A 21,503-nucleotide genomic window follows, 5' to 3' on the forward strand; every position below is an offset into this window, starting at 1 on the left:
GGTGGTGTATGCCTGTAATCCCAGCTACTTGGTAGGCTGAGGCATGAGAATCACTTGAACCTGGGAGGCAGAGGCTGCAGGGAGCCAAGGTCATGCCACTGCACTTCAGCCTGGGCAACAGAGCAAGATTACTGTCAAAAAAAAAAGAAAAAGGAATCATCATTTCATTTCCCTGTATCAATCTGGCAATGGATCCCCATGGCACTCAAGATTAAAGGAAAATGGCTTACCAAGCAAAAGGCCCTTGGATGATCTTGCCTCACCAATCTCCATAATCCTGGAGATTGCTATTTCTGCTGCACATATGAGGAACAACTGGAGTTCATTATTCCAAAGGCTTTGCTCCCTCTTCTCACCACTGAACCTTTGTACATGTTGTCCTCTCTGCCTGGAACTGCCCCCAGTAGGTGCTTTTCCTTGTGATGGAACTGTTTATATCCTACCTTTTCTTTCAATATGCCATCATCTCCACAATGACATACACTCCAAGTGAGCGAAATGTGTCTTTTCTCACTACCAATGGAGCTAATACAATCAATGGCATAGAGTGGATTCTCAACATCACTTATGGCTATCACATTACTTATGGCTATAATTCCTGAGTAGAATGGACTTTCCTAGGCTCTGGGCTTGATAAAAAGCTGGCGAGGAAATACAAAACACAAACCTTAACCTTGGCTTACTCCTCTACAACACATGTAAACAATCCTCCACAGTCAGGTCCCATGGTTCATGACAGGACTGACATCCCCACTTCCTCACAGCCTCTAGAGTGACCAGGTCTAGCCAAAATGCTTGCCTTAATCTCAGCTCCCGGCAAGATTTGCTCAGAAATGGGCAGGTAATCCAACCTGGACCAGTGAGAGTAATTCCTACATATATTTTTTAGAGCTACCAGGAAAGATCCCTTTGAGAGAGAATTATTGGCTATTAAAATGGCATAAGGCAAAGCTGCTAACGACCTTCTCTGCCATGACATATGTTCATAACTGAAAAAAGCCAACACAAGAAAGTAGAGAAAAAGAAAAGGTCCTAATGACATCATTTAATTCTTTCCATCCAGACTTGCCCTGAGCCAATTGTAGCTTTGGACTTCTCACTTCCAAGAGGTAATAAATTCCAGGTTTGCTTACAGTGGTTTGAGCTGCATTTCTAACACTTGCAGCCAAGGAGTTTAGGACTACACACATGAAGAATCTATCTTCTTGTGTTAGTCTATCTTAGGCATTAAGAGACTATACCTATATTTGAAGCATCTGCCATTTTCCATCACCATTTACAGTTTAGAGCTCAAAGCATATACCCTCTTCTTTGGGATACCTTAGTGGAAGCCCTAACTCCCTGTCTCGGAGCTGAGTTTGTACCATTTCCTTTGGTGGGTAAAACAATGAAGGTAGGCTGCCAGAGCCAGGGCAGAATCCTAAAACCCTTGGAAATTGGGACATCTGAAGCTTTCACCCTATCATAGAGAAAATGAGAAAAGCTACCACAGATTCAGAACAACTGAGGGATGATCACGATTCTGTGAGAGTTTATGTTACTTGCTTTCAACCTTACAGACTTAATTTTTCCTACACAACTACAGGTAAATCAAAATTCATCTGTTTTCTCAGAAATCAGTTTTCTGAAATTGAAGTGTCAGGGTTAGTTGTGTAGAATTCTTCCCAATACCATGTTAAGATACAGAAATACTGATCCACACACAGTACACCAACTACTTGCCTATAGGTGGAGTAGGTAAGGTAGAACCAGCTTTTCTGAACAAAGTATTCATGAAATGTTAGAAAATTGGGTGTTATTCTAAGCTAGATTTCTTTTCTTGGTGACAGGAGAAGATATTGAAATTGAGACATCATCTGTGTCCTCAGTTACTGATATAGTACAGTAGAAAGAACGAAATGACTAAGAATCATCAGAAAACTGGAGTCGAGCGTAGGATCTACAGTATGTAGCCTTGGGGCTTTCTCCTACCAGTTAGTTATGCCTCATACAAAGCCATTCTACCCCTTACTTCCAGGCTCTTGTTCCAAAAGAATGACTTTGCATAACACCGTTGAGGGCTTCCCACTTACACGGGATCTTAAGAATGGGAGGCCAGTGTGAGCTCTGTGGAGAGCATGCCAAACAAGATAATGGGCATCTGCAGGGGAAGGCAGAGGGTGGGATGATGTGGTATACATACCTGCATCCTGGCTATGGAAGCTTCTAATGCAAACTAAGCACTGGGAACTAGTCATTAAAATTTAGGGAAAAAAAGGCTGGGCATGGTGGCTCACGCCTATAATCCCAGCACTTTGGGAGGCCAAGGCGGGTGGCTCACTTGAGGTCAGGAGTTTAAAACCAGCCAGGCCAACATGGTGAAATCCTATCTCTATTAAAAATATAAAAATTAGCCAGGCGTAGTGGTGCATGCCTATAATCCCAGCTACTTGGGAGGCTAAGGCAGGAGAATTACTTGAACCTGGGAGACAGAGGTTTTAGTGAGCCAAGATAGTGCCACTGTACTCTAGCCTGGATGACAGAGTGACACCCTCTCTCAAAATAAAAAATAAATAAATAAATAAATAAAAGGAAAAAGGAAAAAATATAAATTTCAGATATGAAGGACTCTGTAGTTACAATAACTAAAATCTCTCTTCCTCTTAGGGAGCATAAGCAGCTGATGATATAGAAAAGACTATGCTGTGGCCTTTTGAAGCTCAAGGGAAAAGGTGAATTAAGTGCAAGTGGCTAGGGAGCACGCCCGGAAAGCCTCTTAACTAGGAAAACAAAGAAGTTTTCCTGGATAGCAGCGGCAAAAGTAACATCATTCAACAGAATCAGAGGCTTCCAAAAAAGAGAAACGTAGCCTTCTCTTCCATGTATCCTGCCTGAACACTATGCAGCAGTCCATGGCCAAGGGTTAATGCTCAAGAGCTGATCATAGTACCAGTTTTGGAAATACATTACGCTTTAGAATTTTAGATCTTTACACCTGCAAAATGGAGATTCTACAATAAAGCCACTATTACAGAACACCCATAACATGTTACCCCACTATCACCACTAAATGTGGTTCATCATTATTTATTATTCAAAGTCTTCGTAAATATAATTTTATCTTTCTCTATGACTTAAGATCTTACAGTCCTTAGGAATATCATTCTGAATGTTTGATGCCAACACAAACTAATGAAATATTATACAAGGTGAAAGGTAAGACTGAATATCTACTAACTCCAACAAATTAGTTAGTGTATACATATACATGCTGATTTCTAACTGCCTTTCATGAGATTCTATTTAACAGTAGTGTAAGAGAAAATGCTATTTGTGCAACTCAATATGGGGTTCATGTTAATCCAAGTTCATTATATCCAATTAGATGTATATAAGGATTAATAAAGGTACACGATCATGCATACAACAAGGACTACAAAAACACTTGCCAACAAAAAGACTGTGCAGGCAACAGGATAACTTTATTTGGGGTCTTGTCTTTTCTACTAATTACATGAAATCAGCCAGGCCACTGGATTTGTTTTTTCCCAATTACAAACTTTCCCTGTCAAAAATTCCATGATTTGTTCAATACTGCTAATAAGAGTGTCAACTGGATACCACTAGGGTTGGTGTAATATTAAACCCAAGTGACAGGACCCACATCTGATGTGCAATGATTCTCCAGAGTGATCTCAGTGTCCCCATTTTCTAAAATACTAATGTACTCACAGTGTGTGTGCACGTATGCACACATTTGAATGTGTTTGTTCATAAAAATTGAATTTTCATTTCAGCAAACATCCATAAGGCCACCCACAAGCAGGGCTAAGCATGGAGAATAAAACTGAGTACAGACAGAGCTTGGCCCCAGGGATCTGGTTCACACTGACTCAAGATCTACTAGTTTATCCTCTAGTGAACACATTCTGTGATTCAGTGCCAATACTGGTATTTTCCTTGGTTTATCCACGAAACTGAAAAGAGGCTTCCAATAGACATTCAGACAAAAGACAGAAAACTACTGGGGAATTTAAACTTTGCCACTGATAAGTGAGAGTAGTTGTTCTAGGAACACTAAACTGTATCAATTTTTTTCCTTTACTCTCAAAGTGGAGATGTGTATTTGTAATGCCAAAATTATGCATTTAAAATGGTCACTGATGAGTCTTTAAGTTAAGTGCAGAGTCACAATGGATTTCTAGAAGCAATCTTTCAGACTGCTTTCAGTACTGAGTCCAGGCAACAAATAGTTTGCACAAGGTCTCACAGCTACCACCTGGAAACAAGTCAGTGACTCTTACACGTTTGGTTTGCTTACACCTTTCTAATGAAAGATACAAAGATCAAAGAACCCAACCTTAACTTTGATTTACTATAGTAAATGGCAGAACATTCAGCAAAGAGGTATTAGAAGTTTTATGTTGTCTACCTACTATTATACAGTATTTTCTGATAATATGTCAAAATGATAATACAAGATGAATGTCCCTTACCCAAAATGCTTTAGATGGGAAATGTTTCAGATTTCTGATTTTTTCAGATTTTGGAATATTTGCATTGCACTTGCCATTTGGCATTCCAAATCCAAAAATCTGAAATCCTGTATGTTCCAGTGAGCATTTTAAGTGTCATGTTGGTGCTCAAAAATTTTGGATTTTGGAGCATTTCAAATTTCGGATGCTCGGCCTACACTTATCTGTCTGATGTTTTGTTTCATTTTTTCCAGGTTTGCAATAACATTTTCAGCAATAACAATGTTCAGAAGTATTCCTCTTGAATAAATAAGCAACATTCCCCTCCATGTTAGAAACAGCCCTTTCTCCTCCTTACCAGATGACTGCCAAGAATCACGGCACCCCTTGACAACAGCAAGGTGCACTAGAAACTGGATGAGAGGCTGAAGAGTTCAGCTGGGGTCTACAGGTAACATGCTCTGCCGCTTTTATAACTCCTTTTATATTTTCATCCTCAGAATCTCTGGACTGTGCTTTCAAGTGAGAATTTGTGTGAAGCCCTTCTTGGATGCAAATTTGAAAATAAACGTCCTCCTCTTTCTTTTTTCATTCCTATTCTCCGTCTAAAAGGAGGACTGACAAGGTAGAAGGAGGTGGAAGCAAGGAAGCAGTCACAAAGAAAACATGTATTAAAAGAAAATTTAGTAGAAACACTTAGTGATTTTCAAGAGAGCAAAGTCCCAGAAAATAAATTTTGTAGGAGCTGATCCTCATTTTCTGAAGGTCTTTAGCTCTCGTGATACTCATTTGTTCCTAGAAAGCTGGAAAGGGAAGACCATAATAGGGAGGGACCTTAACCCTCTTAACCACCTTTTCCCAACCCCCTTTGTTACCAAACTGCCTCAGATTATCAGAAAACTTCAGATAATCTGTGGCTAACTTAATGAGCATCTGTTCTTAAGGGATGGCATATACATAACAGAGAGAGAGAAAGATGAGAGAGAGGAGGAAGAATAAGAAAGATAACCAATTTTTAAAAACTATTTTCTATTTGCTTTACGTGAATTAACACAAGAAAACCACATACTAGAACAGATGTCCCAGGAAGCAGGAAAGTAGAATCTACACAGGGAGAACAGGTTAGACTCAAGTTGGTATCAAGAATAAAGGGGTCTCAAGGTAGGCTTTACATTAGATGCTCAATAAATTGGACCTGCTCTACACTTTCCATCTGAGTTACCTACAAGTGACTACCTATAAAAAAGACATGGTCTTATAATATCCTTACATTCATGAAAGCTTTTAAGAGCCTCGGGCTTAACCATGTTTTATATTTCTTCATCTAGAGGTATTCCTCAAATAGAAAATATACCAGATACAATTCATTAAGTCTAGTAAGAAAATTCAAAATCAACAAGAATTTACTTACAGCTCTGTATATACCCAAGTGTTATGAGTTTCTATATTTAGCAGAGAAATTTACTATCTAGTTGGACAAGGTTTAAAATGCAGTTAAGTGCCCACATACTGCAGTTGAGATTATAACCACAAGTCATTTTCCTACCTTTTGGCAGCTGAGTCCCATTAACCATGATTCCCCTTACTTCTGTCTTTCATTTCTAAATACTCCTGTTGTGATTATCTAAAATAGATGACAGCCAGGCACAGAGGCTCATGCCTGTAATCCCAGCACTTTGGGAGGCCAAGGCACGTGGGATCACCTGAAGTCAGAAGTTCGAGACCAGCCCGGTGGACATGATAAAACCCTGTCTGTATTCAAAATACAAAAATTAGCCAGGCGTACTGGCATACACATGTAATCCCAGCTACCCAGGAGGCTGAGGCAGGAGAATCGCTGGAACCTGGAAGGCAGAGGCTGTAGTGAGCCAAGATTGTGCTCTGCACTCCAACCTGGGCCACAGAGAAAGACTCCGTCTCAAAAATAAACAGATGGCAGGGTAGTCACCTTTTAGCAAGATATGCACATGGCCAAGAACGTTGAGAGACGGACAGCCATGGGCACAGTGGCCACTGCCCTTCCTGCACTGTATGCCTACTACATTGTTGTACATTTGTTGATACACTACTTTGTAATCCCACTCATGGAAATTAATGTTTGTTTGCTATTGTTCTTACTACCTGTAAAATGTGGTAGGACTATATATATTGCTTCTGTATACCTGATAGTGTGGACTATCGCTGCTCCAGAAATGAGCATAGATTAAATTGAAAAATGCTACCAGTTGGATGGAGGAACGAAAAGCAAATCAGGGTTTTCCAGTTATCAACTACTTCCACTTACATCACTAGAGGAGGCTCTATGTCATACCAGAAGGAGATTTTTGGAAATATATAGTTTCAGGTTCGAATTCCAGAACTACCTAGCTAGCAATATTATTTAATTCATCTCTCTGTACCTAAGTGTTTTCAGCTATAAAATGGGGTAATTTCTCTCTCCCAAGCTAGTAGTAAGAATTTGATGAAATAAAATGTAATTATGACTAGCAGAATGTAGGTATACAAGAAAAGTTTCCTTCTTAAATTTGTACCTCCTTATATTCTAACGTATAAAAAAATTTCCAGGCTGAGTACAGTGGCTCATGTTTATAATCCCAGTGCTTTGGGAGGCTGAGGTGGGAGGATCACTTGAGCCCAGGGGTTTAAGATCAGCCTGGGCAACACAGTGAGACCTGTCTCTACAAGAAATAAAAAAATTAGCTGGGCATAGTGGTACAACCCTGTAGTCCTAGACATTCAGGAGACTGACGCAGAAGGATCACCTCTGCCTGGAAGTTCAAGGCTGCAGTGAGGTATAATTGTGCCACTGCACTCCAGTCTGGTGAAAGAGCAAGAAAAAGGAAAAGGACATATATATATATTTCCATCTGTTTTAAAAAGATGTGGTCAAACCCTTGCTAGAAAGTAAATGAAACAAACTTTCCAAGAGACTTAACTATGAGTTACAATATAATTACTCAAAGTTAAAATTTAAAAGGTGGGTTTAACCAGTGATTTAAGAAACAGCATGAATTGCTGAAACACTAAAAACGTACTTCACAGTATTAAATTATACATTAAATTAAATTCACAGTATTAAATTATATTTATCATATATGCTTAGAAACTGCTTTAAAAGACAAGAGAAAAAGAAAACTGCAGTTGTGAATAAAGTAAATTCTAGGTAGAAAGCAATTAAAACCTCTTTTTGTGTTCATGGTATATACTGTTAATTATATAAGAGATACACAAAAGCAACCAAAAACCCCGTGTAGTGATTCTAAAGAGCTGTCATTTCCCCTGTATACATTTAAAACAAAACCAAACCTGGGGAAATCTGAGAGATAAAAAGAAAAAAACATGGACTTCTTTTTTTTAAATAAAATATAAAGGCAATGTCTGTTAAGGTATGATAATCTGAAATGTAGTCAAAATGAAATAAAAGCTGTTCAATATAAATTAAGGGGTTTTTGACCAGGTGTGGTGGCTCACTCCCGTAATCCCAGCACTTAGGAAGGCAGAGGTGGGCAGATAACTTGAGCCCGGGAGTTGCAAGCTGCGAGACCAGCCTGGCCAAAATGGTGAAATTCTGTCACTTCAAAAAAATACAAAAAGCAGCCGGGTATGGTGGTGCACACCTGTAATCTCAGCTAATCAGGACGCTGAGGCCAGGAGGATCAATTGACCCCAGGAGGCTGAGGCTGCAGTGAGCTGTGATTATACCACTGCACTCCAGCCTGGGTGAAAGAGCGAGACCCTGTCTCGAAAAAAAATTAAGTTTTAAAAAAAGTAATTGAAAGTATTCTCTAGTCACTCTTAGAGTATAATCTTTTCTCTTTTTAATTTTTTTTTTTTTTTTTTTTTTGCTTTTCACTGCTGGAACAAAATAATGTAATCTTTTCTAAATAAAAGCTGAATTTTGTTTTTGAATTGAAAATTTTCTTCTCTTTGCATAAAAAGGTCCCATATAGGCTTCTGATTATGGGAATTCTAGGAAATTACTTTTTAAGAAATTTTGCTAAGTAAAACCTGTGAAGTTATTTTTAAAGAGAAGAATCAAAGAGTGTGGGGCTGGGCCCCCTTTTCCATTTTTCAAAACAAAATAATCATGTTAGTAGAAAACCTAAACACCCATCCTGTTGAAAGCATTATCTGTGTAACCTCATTTGAAACCAAGAAACAGCATAATAACATTTCTGTGACCTGTATTTTCCTTTATTAATTAATGGCAGATTATGTCTGATATAATATGCAATTTTTCAAGCTGATGTACTTCAGTCTAGCTAGTAGATAATGAAATGATATGAGCCTACAGACCCTCACTGAAGGCAAGAAAATGGCATACACAGCGTTAAGCCTTGTCATATCCTTACCTTTAATGACAAAGTCAGCTTGAAACTTTATTTTGAAAATTACTAGCTAATTCCTTTTTGGCTTTCTTGGTCTTTTGTTTGTTTTAAGATAACCAAATTTCACAAGCCAAACACTGCAAATGCCAGATTGGGTTGGATTCCCAATTTGGCCTCTAACTGGCTAATTAAATTAGGTGCAAATCACTGGGCGAGTCATAACCTCTCAGGGCCCTTGTCTTCCCATCTTTAAATAGGATCATAACCACAACAGCTACATCATAGGTTTCTTTTGAGGATTATGTGAATTAATGTGAGAAAGGCATAGAACACTACTAGGCACATGATAAGCACAATAGGCATGCTAGTTATTATAAAAGATCAGTTCTATAAATGATCTTTCAGTTTTAAGAACTTTTTATTCACTATGATGTGAAAGAGGGAGGGTTATTTTTTTTCTTTTAAAAATATGGAGAAAATAGGCCAGGCGAAGTGGCTCACTCCTGTAATCCCAGCACTTTGGGAGGCCAAGGCAGGCAGATCCCCTGAGGTCAGGAATTCGAGACTAGCCTGGGTGACAGAGCAAAACTCCATCTCAAAAAATAGAGGAGGAAATAAATTAGAATATTGGAAACAGATAAACACAGGGCACACACATTGTGGTTTAAAGCAATATGCTTTTGCATTTAGGATATGTTAAAAATACATTTAAAAGATAACAGCAGTATTTTACAAAAGGCTATCATTTCCTATTTCCAAAAGATACTTTAAAGAGAAAGTCAGAACTTGACTTTGATATGTAAGCACACAAATACAAATAGTTTGGGTGTTCGACAATAAGATTTGATAAAATTTTGTGAATATTTTGAAGCAGCAGCAACATTAAACACCTAACCTTTACATGAGAGAAAAATTTAACTGTCCCAAAGCATCTAGTTATAAAAAAAATCTAAATTCTACTCAGTTAATAAAACAAAATCTACTGTTGTATACTAATAAGAGACTCATCAAACCAATTTGTCCAACACATGTTTAATTAAGTCAAATAATTTTACATTTCTATTCTATTCAAATATAATAGCATAAGTAACCATGATACAGTTTTCAAAATACATGAGTTCCAAACTATCTTCTATTTTCATAGTCTCTTATAACCCAGGAAACAGAAGTGTTTTCTGGACTGTAATAAAATTGCCACTTCAGCGGGATGCAATGGCTCACACCTGTAATCCCAGCACTTTGGGTGGCAAAGGCAGGCGGATCACAAGGTCAGGAGTTTGAGACCAGCCTGGCCAAACTGGTGAAATCCTGTCTCTACTAAAAATAAAAAAAAATAGCCAGGCATGGTGGTGCATGCCTGTAATCCCAGCTACTAGGAGGCTGAGGCAGAAAAACTGCTTCAACCCAGCAGGCGGAGGTTGCAGTGAGCTGAGATCAGGCCACTGCGCTCCAGCCTGGGTAACAGAGCAAGACTTCATCTCAAAAAAAACAAAGCAAAACAAAACAAAAAACCTGCCACTTAAAAGGAACAATTAGTAATCTAGATCAAACAGCCTTTTTAATGACAAAGAATTGAAAGAAGCTGAGAGATCAGCTGTTTTCATTGGCCACTACTCTCTATATTCTACAATAAGCCACCAATTCAATAATTACGACACAGTTGTTTCTTTTAAAGATATTCTTTTATAGTCTAGGTAAAGAATTAGAAGTATCAGTATTCATGTACAGAATTGGTAGGTGTCTTAAAAATTTCCCCACCATCCTTCCATTGAAACTCTGGCCTATTATTTCCCTTCTTTCTCAGTTCTTTTCACTTCTCAAGGAAACATGATAAAACTGTGCTGGGGTTTTGTCAGACTGATAGTTAACAAATTTCCAGTCCATTAGGTTGGCATTAATGTGTGACTTCTGCTTGTGAAATTTATGTAACTGGCACCAAAAAGGCCAAAACTGTTGGTTTAACAAAAGGAAGTCCTTAAATTAATCAATTCTACTTTCTACAAAGTAGTGAAAACAAACAATTCTGTATGCAATGGCAAAACAAAAGCAACCTTGCATAGAAGCATGCAGTTAAGAGACCTTCCAAAATTGGACTATACGTATTTAAACTGTATGTTGACTCCCTACTTGGCCATTATTAAGTGCTACATACTTTTTTTAAAGAGACTGGATGTTGCTATGTTGCCTAAACTGGAGTGCCATAGCCAGTCACAGGTAATCAGGATACACTACACCCTTCAATTCCTGGGCTCAAGCAATCCTCCTCCTCCTCCAGACTCCTGAGTAACTGAGACTACAGCAAATGCCACTGTGCTCAGCTAAATGCTATCCTACATATACTTCTTACTCTCCCTTTACTCTTTTTGGATGAAAAGGCAAAAATGTAACAGTGCCTAGGCCAAAAAATAACGTTTTCACTGATTATAGACATCCATGGATCATCCATGAAATAAACAGCAAACAAGGCTTAGACAACCTAATGCATGGAATTAAGAAAAAAAATCACAATTTGCAAAGCGTATTGTTAATTTCTTTGGTTTTCTACCATTATACTGAGTCTTAAGCAAGCAATACAAGTTAAAATAAATAGAAATGCCTATATCTTAATGCTAAAGAATCAACAGTAAATAAAAAACCTTACTTAATTGCATGGATATGGATTATTTTATAAATAAATGCTTAATTTAGCCCTTGTATCTAGATGTTATAAATGTTTCAAAATAACATATGAATTTCAGTTTCAAAAAAAAAAAAACTATACGGTGTTTCATGGAAACAGCCTAACTTTACTTTCTATTTTATCTTTAAGGGGATTCTGGCAGTTAGCTGACTCAAATTCAGCACCTGCCTAGCAAATAACATGGATCTGGCATTTGCCTTCCAAAGTGAAAGTGAATAGTCTAGCTAAAAATCCTACTAACTGACCCAAATCAAATGCCAAGTATTTCAAAAGTTACTGCGGTGGCATTTATGTGAAGTTCTGCTTATCACAGATTTTCTCCCTGAAGCTAACAACTCTACCATCCAGATAAGTGGAATAGACAAAATTGAATTGAACCTTAAGGGCCAAAACAACACAACAAAGAGAAAAATATACATTATTAACAATCTATTAAACCACTTCTCCCAGTCCTATGCATAAATCTCTCCTGTTTTCTAGTACAGAAAGCATAGCTGAGAAATCATGGTCCACCCTAACTTTCTCAGAATATTCTGATACCAGTGCTACCTCCTTTAAACATGCTAACTCAAAAGATTTACACAAGATACAGACTGGTAATACTTTTCACTTTAATTACTTTCAAAGAATATCAGCTATGCCAACAGAAGTCACACTCAGAAATTTTCAATTTTAAAAAAGTTGCTCTCACAGTAAAGTAGCACTAAACTAAAACTCAATTCACCTACACTCCAAGAAAAACATCCTTGTGCATTTTGTAAAAATTATTAGTGTCTATAATTCTAAATATATGATTTCTAACATCATTCTACTTGTCTCTCCACAGGAAGACAGTAATGCCACCATTCAGAATGAAGACTGCCTGGACTGTGATTCATTCAACCTCACTAAGCAAGACACATCTACCTCAAGAGGTGTGTGCCTTCCTAAGACCACACTCTGAAAGCACTGTTAACTCTAAATAATAAACAAAACATTTACTAATGATAGCATTTTGTTGTTGTTGCTATTGCCTTAACCTCTCTTCACATGGACAGATTAAGACTTTGAATAGGACTAGACATATAATTCAGAAATAGTGCCGTTTTTTCCTTTAAAAGAAATTTCAGAGCCAGTCATGATGGCTCACACCTGTAATCCCAGTGCTTTGGGAGGCTGACGCAGTGGATTATCTGAGGTCAAGAGTTGAGACCAGCCTGACCAATACAGTCAAACCCCATTTCTACCAAAAATACAAAAACTAGCCAGGCATAATGGCAGGCATCTATAATCCCAGCTTCTCAGGAGGCTGAGACAGGAGAATCGATTGAACCCAGGAGATGGAAGCTGCAGTGAACCGAGATCGCACCACTTCACTCCAGTATGGGATGAAAGAGGAAGATTCTGCCTAAAAAAAAACAAAACCAAAACCAAAACCTGTTCCTAAATATTAACTGAGATACTTACAAAGGGGATTTAGCACTTAGCATAGGCTAGGGATGGCCTAAGGGCAAAAGGAAGTCAGAAAGAGAGAAAGGAGAACTAACGGTACTGAATAAATTTAGTTCAACAAAGAAAACTGAGCTAACTGGTTCACACTAATGTGTGCACAGAAAGGAAGAAAACAGTAAATTGGTCTGTCAGCCAAATAGTTTCCAACTGCTGGCTTTGTGTCAACAATACCCATCAGAAGATCACTTCCATGTGAGCCTACATCATCTTGAGTTCAGTAGTCTGTTCTGCATATTAAGTGCAGAGGAGTCTACACTGTGAAACCAGGATCAGGATTCTACTCTGAATAGTTAAGTCACTGAGGGCATTTTGTCAACTGTTAAATTTTTTTTTTTATTCTACAGATCACAGTGCCTACCAGGCTGACATTTGAAGAAAATACCACAAAACTAGTGATATAAATAAATATGGGGAGATTTTGTCTAAAGTAAAAGATATATATTTCAATATTGTCAATTTTAGTTTAGATTAATACTGATTTTCAGTAGGTAGTGCTCAAAGCCTGATATCTGTACCTCATATCAAAGTGCCCATCTTCATGGAAATATATACATTCAGTTAAATCAGATATCTAACCACAAATTTCTCACATCTATGAACAAAGGAGAGACTAAAAACTCCAACAAATATTTATTTGAAATGTATTTCAACCATGTCATATCCAACATGGTCAAAAGTTTCTCTTACGCCTTGATATGCTTAATTTTTAGTATATAGCACTTAGTACACAACAACAAAGTATACTGGTACTACATGAAGTATATTGTGTTTTACTGTACAGTGGAGAACTTCTCCCCCATGTTGGTATTTAAGAGTTGGGCTGTACTTAGCATGTGTGAACAATTCACCCACCCACCCTCACCCTAACCTCCCACCCCAAATCTTCCAACACAGAGAAAACTTATAAATAAATCCAAGGTCTATATAAATCCACAGTGAGTTCAACTTTCCATAGTGAAAGGAAAATTACATTTCAAGACTATATTGCCAAATAGATTTATATAACTCTTGCTCCTGTTTTGATTATCAATGCCAAGTAAATTTTATTGGCTAACTTTAAAAATGTTTAAAATGTGAGACTAGAATGGAAATACTGACCAACTGTAGATTAAAAATCATAGTTCAGTCTGTTCAATACATTTTGTCCTTTTAATTCAAACTACAGAATTCCATTTTTCATATACTCCAATCTGGAAGTTGCATTTACACTCATATATACAACTCTTTTGGAAAGCCTAAGGAAGTATATAAATAATCATATTTTCAAATCAAAATCTTAAAGTATATTCAACAAAGTTGTCCTTCAGAACATTTTGTCCACTTTATAAATTTAAGACTCAAAATATAATCATTATATTTTTATATAGTATGCTCTACTCAGCTTTGGAAATAAATTAAGAGGAGCTAAAAAAAAAAAAAAAGTTCTATCTGAACCAACTCCTGATATATTACAAGGCCAGACTAAACTTCATTTCTTTAATAGTTCAAGTATTTTTCCCAGAGATATAATTATCATACTTTTCAAGATAAGGGTTCTAAGTAATTCTATAGTCACTATATTTCAAACAATCTATTCTTTGCACGAAAAGTAAGTGATTTATCGAATGAACCACAGATGCCACTCACAATCTAAAATTTCTAATACTGCAAAAACAATGCTGATTAATATTAATAGCATATCATGTTTACAAAAGAAAAAGGAATGCAAATAGCTGTCCCCCATGCCTCTACCCATAATAGGTGAGTATAAATGTATAATTTCGGAGTGGAACTTAAGTTGTTTAGGTAATCATTAAATTTCAAATGAGTTGTCATGTTTCACAATTTGGAATAACAGTTAAAAGTTAAGATCTCCTAATGAAATACAAGAGAAACAATGTTTGGCTTTTAAATTAATTTTGAAGTCTTCAAATATGAATATGATTTTCATGTACTACCCTTATTGCCACAAATATTCTTGTACTCGGGGCTATTTAGGCAGAAAATGGAGCTCAGTGGTTAAGATCAAGGTCTTTGGAGTGACAAACTGCCTCTTACTTGATATGCCCTTGGAAAAGTCATTTAACCTCTCTGAGCTTCAATTTCCTTATCTGTTATTTTGAAGATAACCAAAAGGCACTTATATAATGTCTAGTATACAGTAAAAGAGCAATAAATAATAGCTGTCATTAGTATTATCAGTGGAATCTCTGCAAATTGCGCTTCTAAAATAGATGTGAATTAGAAACATCTGTATAATCCCTAAAATTTCACTTTCAAAAAAGTCACAAAGGTCAGACTTAATTCCTTCTATAAATGAAAAATTCTGGTGGCAGAAAAAGAGGCAAATGTCTGAAAAAGGTAAGAGAGAACAAAAAAAACAAAATAAGGTAAGAACCCAGTAACAACTGACATCCTGAAACACAAAGAAAACTGTCATGGACACGAGGAAATGAAATGACTGGTCAGCTTATAAAACTATGCCTACTGCTACCTTTGATAATGAGTTCAAACACATCAATATATGAGGCAGGAAAATGACCAAAACATTTCCCCAATCTAGAAACAGAAAACTAAGGAAGTTACATTTTGTATCGAGTGGCAGGTAGTGGGAAAATATTAATTTATTTGGTTTGCAGAGATTTAATCTGGACAACTTTCAAATCTACTTTGTTCTCTATAAAGATATCACAAAACACATCTAATATGTTAATACGATCCAGTAAGGAGATGAGAAGCTGTCATATATCCTTCAGGATTGTTTTTACTTGATTGTAGGAACCTTCTGGGACAGTGACAAAATAAATGTGGAAACGGAAGAGTTATCTTCTTAATTCTACCCTGATTAAGCGTATTTGAATACATAAAATATCTAAGACAGCTAACTTTTCATAATATTTAAAAGCTATATACCTTAAGTTCATGGTATAAATTAATTTCCTATCTAGAAATAAGCTAAATCTGGGTACAGTGGTGCATGCCTGTAATTCAAACACTTCGGTAGTCCACGGTGGGCAGATAACTTGAGGTCAGGAGTTTAAGAACAGCCTGGCTGACATAGTGAAACTCTGTCTCTATTAAAACCAAACAAAAATAATTTAGTGGGACATGGTGGTGGGCACCTGTAATCCCAGCCACTCGTGAGGCTGAGGCAGGAGAATCGCTTGAACCCAGGAGGCAGAGGTTGCAGTGAGCCAAGATTGTGCCACTGTATTCCAGCCTGAGTGACAAAGTGAGACTCCATCTCAAAAAACAAGGAAAAAGAAAAAAAAATAAGCTTAGGGAACTATTTCTAATTTTTATTTACAAAGTTCAATGTCTCTGAATATAAATATATTATTTATGTTTATTACCCAATAATTACTTTAACAAACATGTACTTAGTCTTTACTGTATACCAGGCAATGTTGTAAGGGTTAGGAATGTTGTTTTGAACAAGATATAAAGGGTCCCTGTGTTCATGAAGCTGGTACGGAAAGTTGTAAAGAACAAGTAAAAATATATCATATGATCATAAATATTAAGATAAAAATAAATTACAGCTGTGTGATATGGAGTGCTTGAGAAGCTATTTTATATAGATGGACAAGAAAGGTTGGCTCATTGCATTTTACAACATCTACCCCATAAGTCTGAGATTTGCTGCTAAAATGTGTAGTAACTTTTCTCCTCTTTTAGCTAGTTTGCTAAGAAATGAGAAATACTACCAAATTTTTACATATAAAAATAAATATAAACATTTTGTCAGGCTATGAAATTAGAATTTAATAAACTGTAAACAAACTCATCCAACAGGTATACGTAAACTCATCCCAAATAGATATAGGAACCACTGATAAACAGATATGAGCATTTAATCTTTATATGTTACTTCTAACACATTCATAAAAAACTTTCATAATAAAAATGAAATACAGACAATATAGTTTATTGTGTTTATTTATAGTAATCTTATTTACATATTATTTTCCTAAACTATAAATCGAATTTTAAAATACTTAAATTAAATATCAAAATATCCAATATGAAAGATTCAACTTTAACTCACCTGTGCCTGTAAACAGTGCAGAAGATCTATAAGTCTGTAGCCAAATCCAAAAGAAATCTGCAATATAAACAAACAAACATGAATAAAATCTGCAGAATCCTGTCAGACTCCTTAGAGCAAATGTGATTTTTATAACTGACTTTCAAGTAATACTTGCTAATTGCCATCATCTCTTATTAAATTGCCTCATTAAATCAAGAAGTAGACTTGCTGCATTCCTTTTATTTGTATAAGATAATGTAAAATATATAAGGCTACACTTCATTGTGAATTATGAAGTGCCTACAAATTGAGTTGCCATCCTTACACTTTAACTGCTTGTCTAACCACCAGCCTTCCCTACAAGACAAAAAGCTGAGTAAAAGCAGGAGGCCCTAGTGACCTACTCCCACACTGCGTTCCAAGGGCAGTGCCCAGCACACTGTAACAGGCAGAAAATGAGTACTGAATAAAGTTCACATACTAATCTTAATTTATCACGATTTACAGTTTACTTACATGGAACCAAAAGGCCCAAATGACTAAATAATTTGTTCTCTCAAGAAATGTCTTTTTTTTTTTCCTTCTTCAGAAACAGTTTCACTTTGTCACCCAGGCTGGAATGCAGTGGCACTATCACAGCTCACTGCAACCTCAAATTCTGGACTTCTGCTTCAGCCTCCCAGGTAGCTACGACTACAGGCAAGTGCCACCATATCCGGCTAATTTTTTATTTTTTGTAGCAGTAGGGTGCTGCTAAGTTACCTGAGCTGCTCTCGCACTCCCAGCCTCAAGTCACCCTCTTGCCTTGGCCTTCCAAAATGCCAGGATTACAGGTAAGAGCCACCATGCCCGGCCACAGAAAGCCTTTATGGCAGTAAAAATTATGTTATAATAACCGAGATGATTTGCAAGAGAAAAGGTGAGTTAAAAAAAAAAAAAGAATTGAATATTTTAAATAATGAGGGCAACTGTTTGCAAAATTTCTTCAGAGTCTGTGTCTTTGCAAACAACGTGCTTCACTGTAAATGACCCGGCAGCTTTTCATCTGATCCTTCCACTCTACCAATTAAGTTTGTTCCCAAGAAACACAGTGAGGAATATGAAGACAAGACATATGTCTAAAGTATTTTATGTACATTAATATTTTCTGCTTTTGTATATTTTATGGACCCAAGAAAAGTGGCTTGATTGCTACTAGTAATGGTACTAAAAATGTATCTCTTTTTAAGACTAATTTAAAAAACATTAAACACTACTAGATTTAATCAGCTCCAAGGAATATTCTTACATCTAAACTACTAGCTTTTTATTCCTTCAGATGACATCCATCAGTAATAATTTACACTTTGGATAGCAAACTTAAAACACTACTAATTCCTTTAAGAGTCCTTTACTTATTAAAACAGTAAACTGAATCCAATAGCACAAAAAAGTTAAAATTAATTTAAAGCACAATTACTGTTTTTCTTAGACACTAGAAACATCTGATTTCATAATTTAAGAGGTTTACAGGGTAGAGAAACAGAAAAAGATTGCATTTAAGATCTGACCAGTCTTTGGCTCATCATATATAACGAAATGCAGCTAGTGTATTAGTCAGAGATACTTCATGAAAAACAAAAAAAAAAATCTATATGCAAATAAGATATTGTCACAGTGAATAAAATGAATGGATTCTACTCAAGTGGCAGTCAGTGAACAGTGTGCAATAAACTTAGGTAATAGGAGTCATCAATTCTTTCTAGCACTACTGGGATACATGTATTCATTATGCTGGCCTACTTAAGCCCATTATAATTCTATACCAACCACTAATTTGCTCAAGGACATCATACTATATAAGAATCATGAGCTAAAAGGCTTTCTTCTTCCTCTTCCGGGGACGTTGTGTGCAGGCACTCAGAATGGTCCAGCGTTTGACATACCGACGTAGGCTTTCCTACAATACTGCCTCTAACAAAACTAGGCTGTCCCGGACCCCTGGTAATAGAATTGTATACCTTTATACCAAGAAGGTTGGGAAAGCACCAAAATCAGCATGTGGTGTATGCCCAGGCAGGCTTCGAGGAGTTCGTGCTGTAAGACCTAAAGTTCTTATGAGATTGTCCAAAACAAAGAAACATGTCAGCAGGGCCTATGGTGGTTCCATGTGTGCTAAATGTGTTCGTGACAGGATCAAGCGTGCTTTCCTTATCGAGGAGCAGAAAATCGTTGTGAAAGTGTTGAAGGCGCAAGCACAGAGTCAGAAAGCGAAATAAAAAATGAAACTTTGAGTAATAAAAATGAAAAGACTTGCAAAAAAAAAAAAGAATCATGAGCTAAAACTTGTGATACTGGTAGAAATGATGATACTAAGTGATTACTGTTTGCTCTATACTAGTCAGTAGGCTTTTATTAATATGCTACTATAACATGGGGCAAAAGTGTCAATACACCCATGCTAAAGAAAGGGTATTTAGGAGACATAAAGATATAAAAATTTCCAAACATTGAGATATTTTGGTGTAACATTTTAAACAAAAGGAATAAAAAACTTCCATAAAAACAGAATTACAAATTATTTGGTAAGTTACTAAGAGAAAACAGTAGTCATTTAAAGCAACAGTGCAAGTAATAAAAGCTCTATAATAAAGAAGCATCTCGTTACCGTTCTGTTCAGTCCTGAGAGTTTTCACAAAGACCCTCTAAGCATGTGTTTCAAGAGAAGGAGTGGGCAAGAAGACTGTCCTGGGACCAGCAAAGTGACAGAAGGAAAGACAGGAACATTGCAAGAAAAGGCAGACGGTGATATCTCATTTTTCTCTCTCAACTATCACTGCCATTTCCACCATATGGAACAAAAAGATATATTCCTTTCCACGAAGCAATAGGTCACTATTAAAGTGGAGTAGCTAAAAGAACTTAAGAGTTTGGCATCATCAAACAGATTGGCTTTATCACATAAATACTGCTCATCTGGCTTTATCACATAAATACTGCTGATATTCGTAATATTATCATTATTGTCATCAACTTAGGTATATGACTTAGAAATGTTATTTTGGACTCAACTACAAATACAGGAATAAGAATGCTTTCTTTGCAGCATCTTGGAAATATTAATAAAGCATCTCCTATATAGAAGACATTATAATTATGATTCTGCCAAGTATGATTCTGTTAAGTGGTGCTGGTTATAAAAGGTAAGTCAATAAAATGATGAAAAACAGAAACCGCAGGCCAACCCTACCTTAAGCAGAACTGATTTTCTGTGAGGTGTCCTAATAGCAACATGTGCCCTTAACCCTACGGCGGGATGCACGAACATGGAGGCTGCTTGGAAATCTTTGAACCAGGTTTAATTTAAAGCAACATCAAAAGCTGAAGGACTTAAATTACCTATTTCAAAACGTACTATAAAGTAACAGTAATCAAAGTAGTTGGGTACTGGCACAAAGATAAACAAAAGAACAGAATAGAGTCCAGAAATAGACTCACATTCAACAAAGGTGACAGTCTTTGGACTAAATGGTGCTAAAGACATATGGTAGGGGGGAAAAGAACTTCAATCTTAGCTTTACACCATGTGCAAAAATTAATTCAAAATGGGTTGGTGCATAGATCTAAAATAAAGATTAAAACTATTAATACAACCAGCCAGGTACAGTGGCTCATGCCTGTATTCCCAACATTTTGGGAGGCCAAGGTGAGAAGATTGTTTGAGGCCAGGAGTTTGGGACCAGCCTGGGAAACAGAGTGAGACCCTGTCTCTATTTTTTTATAATAGTAAAATAAATAAAACAAACGCTGGTAGAAGCAAGTATTTGGAGAAAATAACTATGCTTGGATTAGGCAAATATTTTTTAGATATGAGACCAAAAGCTGACACCATAAAAGAAAAAAAAAACTGATAAATTGAACTTCATCAAAATTTAATACTTCTGCTTTTAAAAAGACTTTTAAAAAATAAAACACAAGCCACAGATGAAAAGAAAGTATCTGCAAAATAATTATCTGATAAAGGACACATATCTAGAATACATTTCATAAGGAGCTAAATTATTTCATAAAGGGCATGTATCTAGAATACATAAAGACCTCTTACAACTTAGTAACAGGACAAATAATTCAATTATTTTTAAATGGGCAAAATATCTGGTAACTCCTCATGAGGCATACAATAAGGAAAAGTACATGAAAAAATATTAAACATCATTAGTTGTTAGGAAAATGAAAATTGAAGCCACAATGAAATATTCTACACAACCAGTAAAATTATCTAAAGTGTTGACAAGGATATGAAGAAATCAGAACCTTTTAAATTCACTGCTGGTGGAAAACACAATGGTACAGCCATTTGGGAAAACAGTTTGGAAGTTTCTCACTATACAATGCCATTTTATCCCTGATGTTTTCATTTCTCTTGGGGAAGAGATGTCCATACAAGGAGCCAAATGGACCTGTTCATAGCAGTTATTGTCCACAATAGCCAAAAATAGGAAACTACAAATGTTTATCAAGGGATTTTTTTTAAATGCTGTGTATATATCCATACAATGGAA

The 21,503-nt window shown here is 36.4% G+C and overlaps 2 protein-coding genes across 21 annotated transcripts in view; one reads left to right on the plus strand and one right to left on the minus strand.

The window, feature by feature from the left end:
• The window catches only part of NCOA2 (nuclear receptor coactivator 2), a 368,943-nt gene that overhangs the window by 171,617 nt on the left and 175,823 nt on the right, over positions 1-21,503 (minus strand). For 19 of the 20 annotated variants that reach the window (XM_078352611.1, XM_035276632.3, XM_078352609.1 and 16 more), the window contains one exon: positions 16,981-17,037. The exons of the other annotated variant lie outside the window; for it this stretch is intronic. The gene's annotated coding sequence lies outside the window, so the exon portion shown is untranslated. The remainder of the gene's footprint in view (positions 1-16,980; positions 17,038-21,503) is intronic. 20 annotated transcript variants of the gene reach the window in all.
• LOC103788504 (large ribosomal subunit protein eL34) lies at positions 18,834-19,270 on the plus strand. Its single transcript, XM_035276644.3, has one exon. It carries the CDS (start codon positions 18,867-18,869, stop codon positions 19,218-19,220), a length of 354 nt encoding a protein of 117 aa, XP_035132535.1. The 5' UTR covers positions 18,834-18,866; the 3' UTR covers positions 19,221-19,270.

This window comes from Callithrix jacchus, chromosome 16, assembly GCF_049354715.1.
Source record: "Callithrix jacchus isolate 240 chromosome 16, calJac240_pri, whole genome shotgun sequence".
NCBI classification, from domain to species: domain Eukaryota; kingdom Metazoa; phylum Chordata; class Mammalia; order Primates; family Cebidae; genus Callithrix; species Callithrix jacchus.

Bases quoted from the DNA above. Each gene is read 5' to 3' on its own strand.
- LOC103788504 (XM_035276644.3), top strand. From the start codon at position 18,867: ATGGTCCAGCGTTTGACATACCGACGTAGGCTTTCCTACAATACTGCC.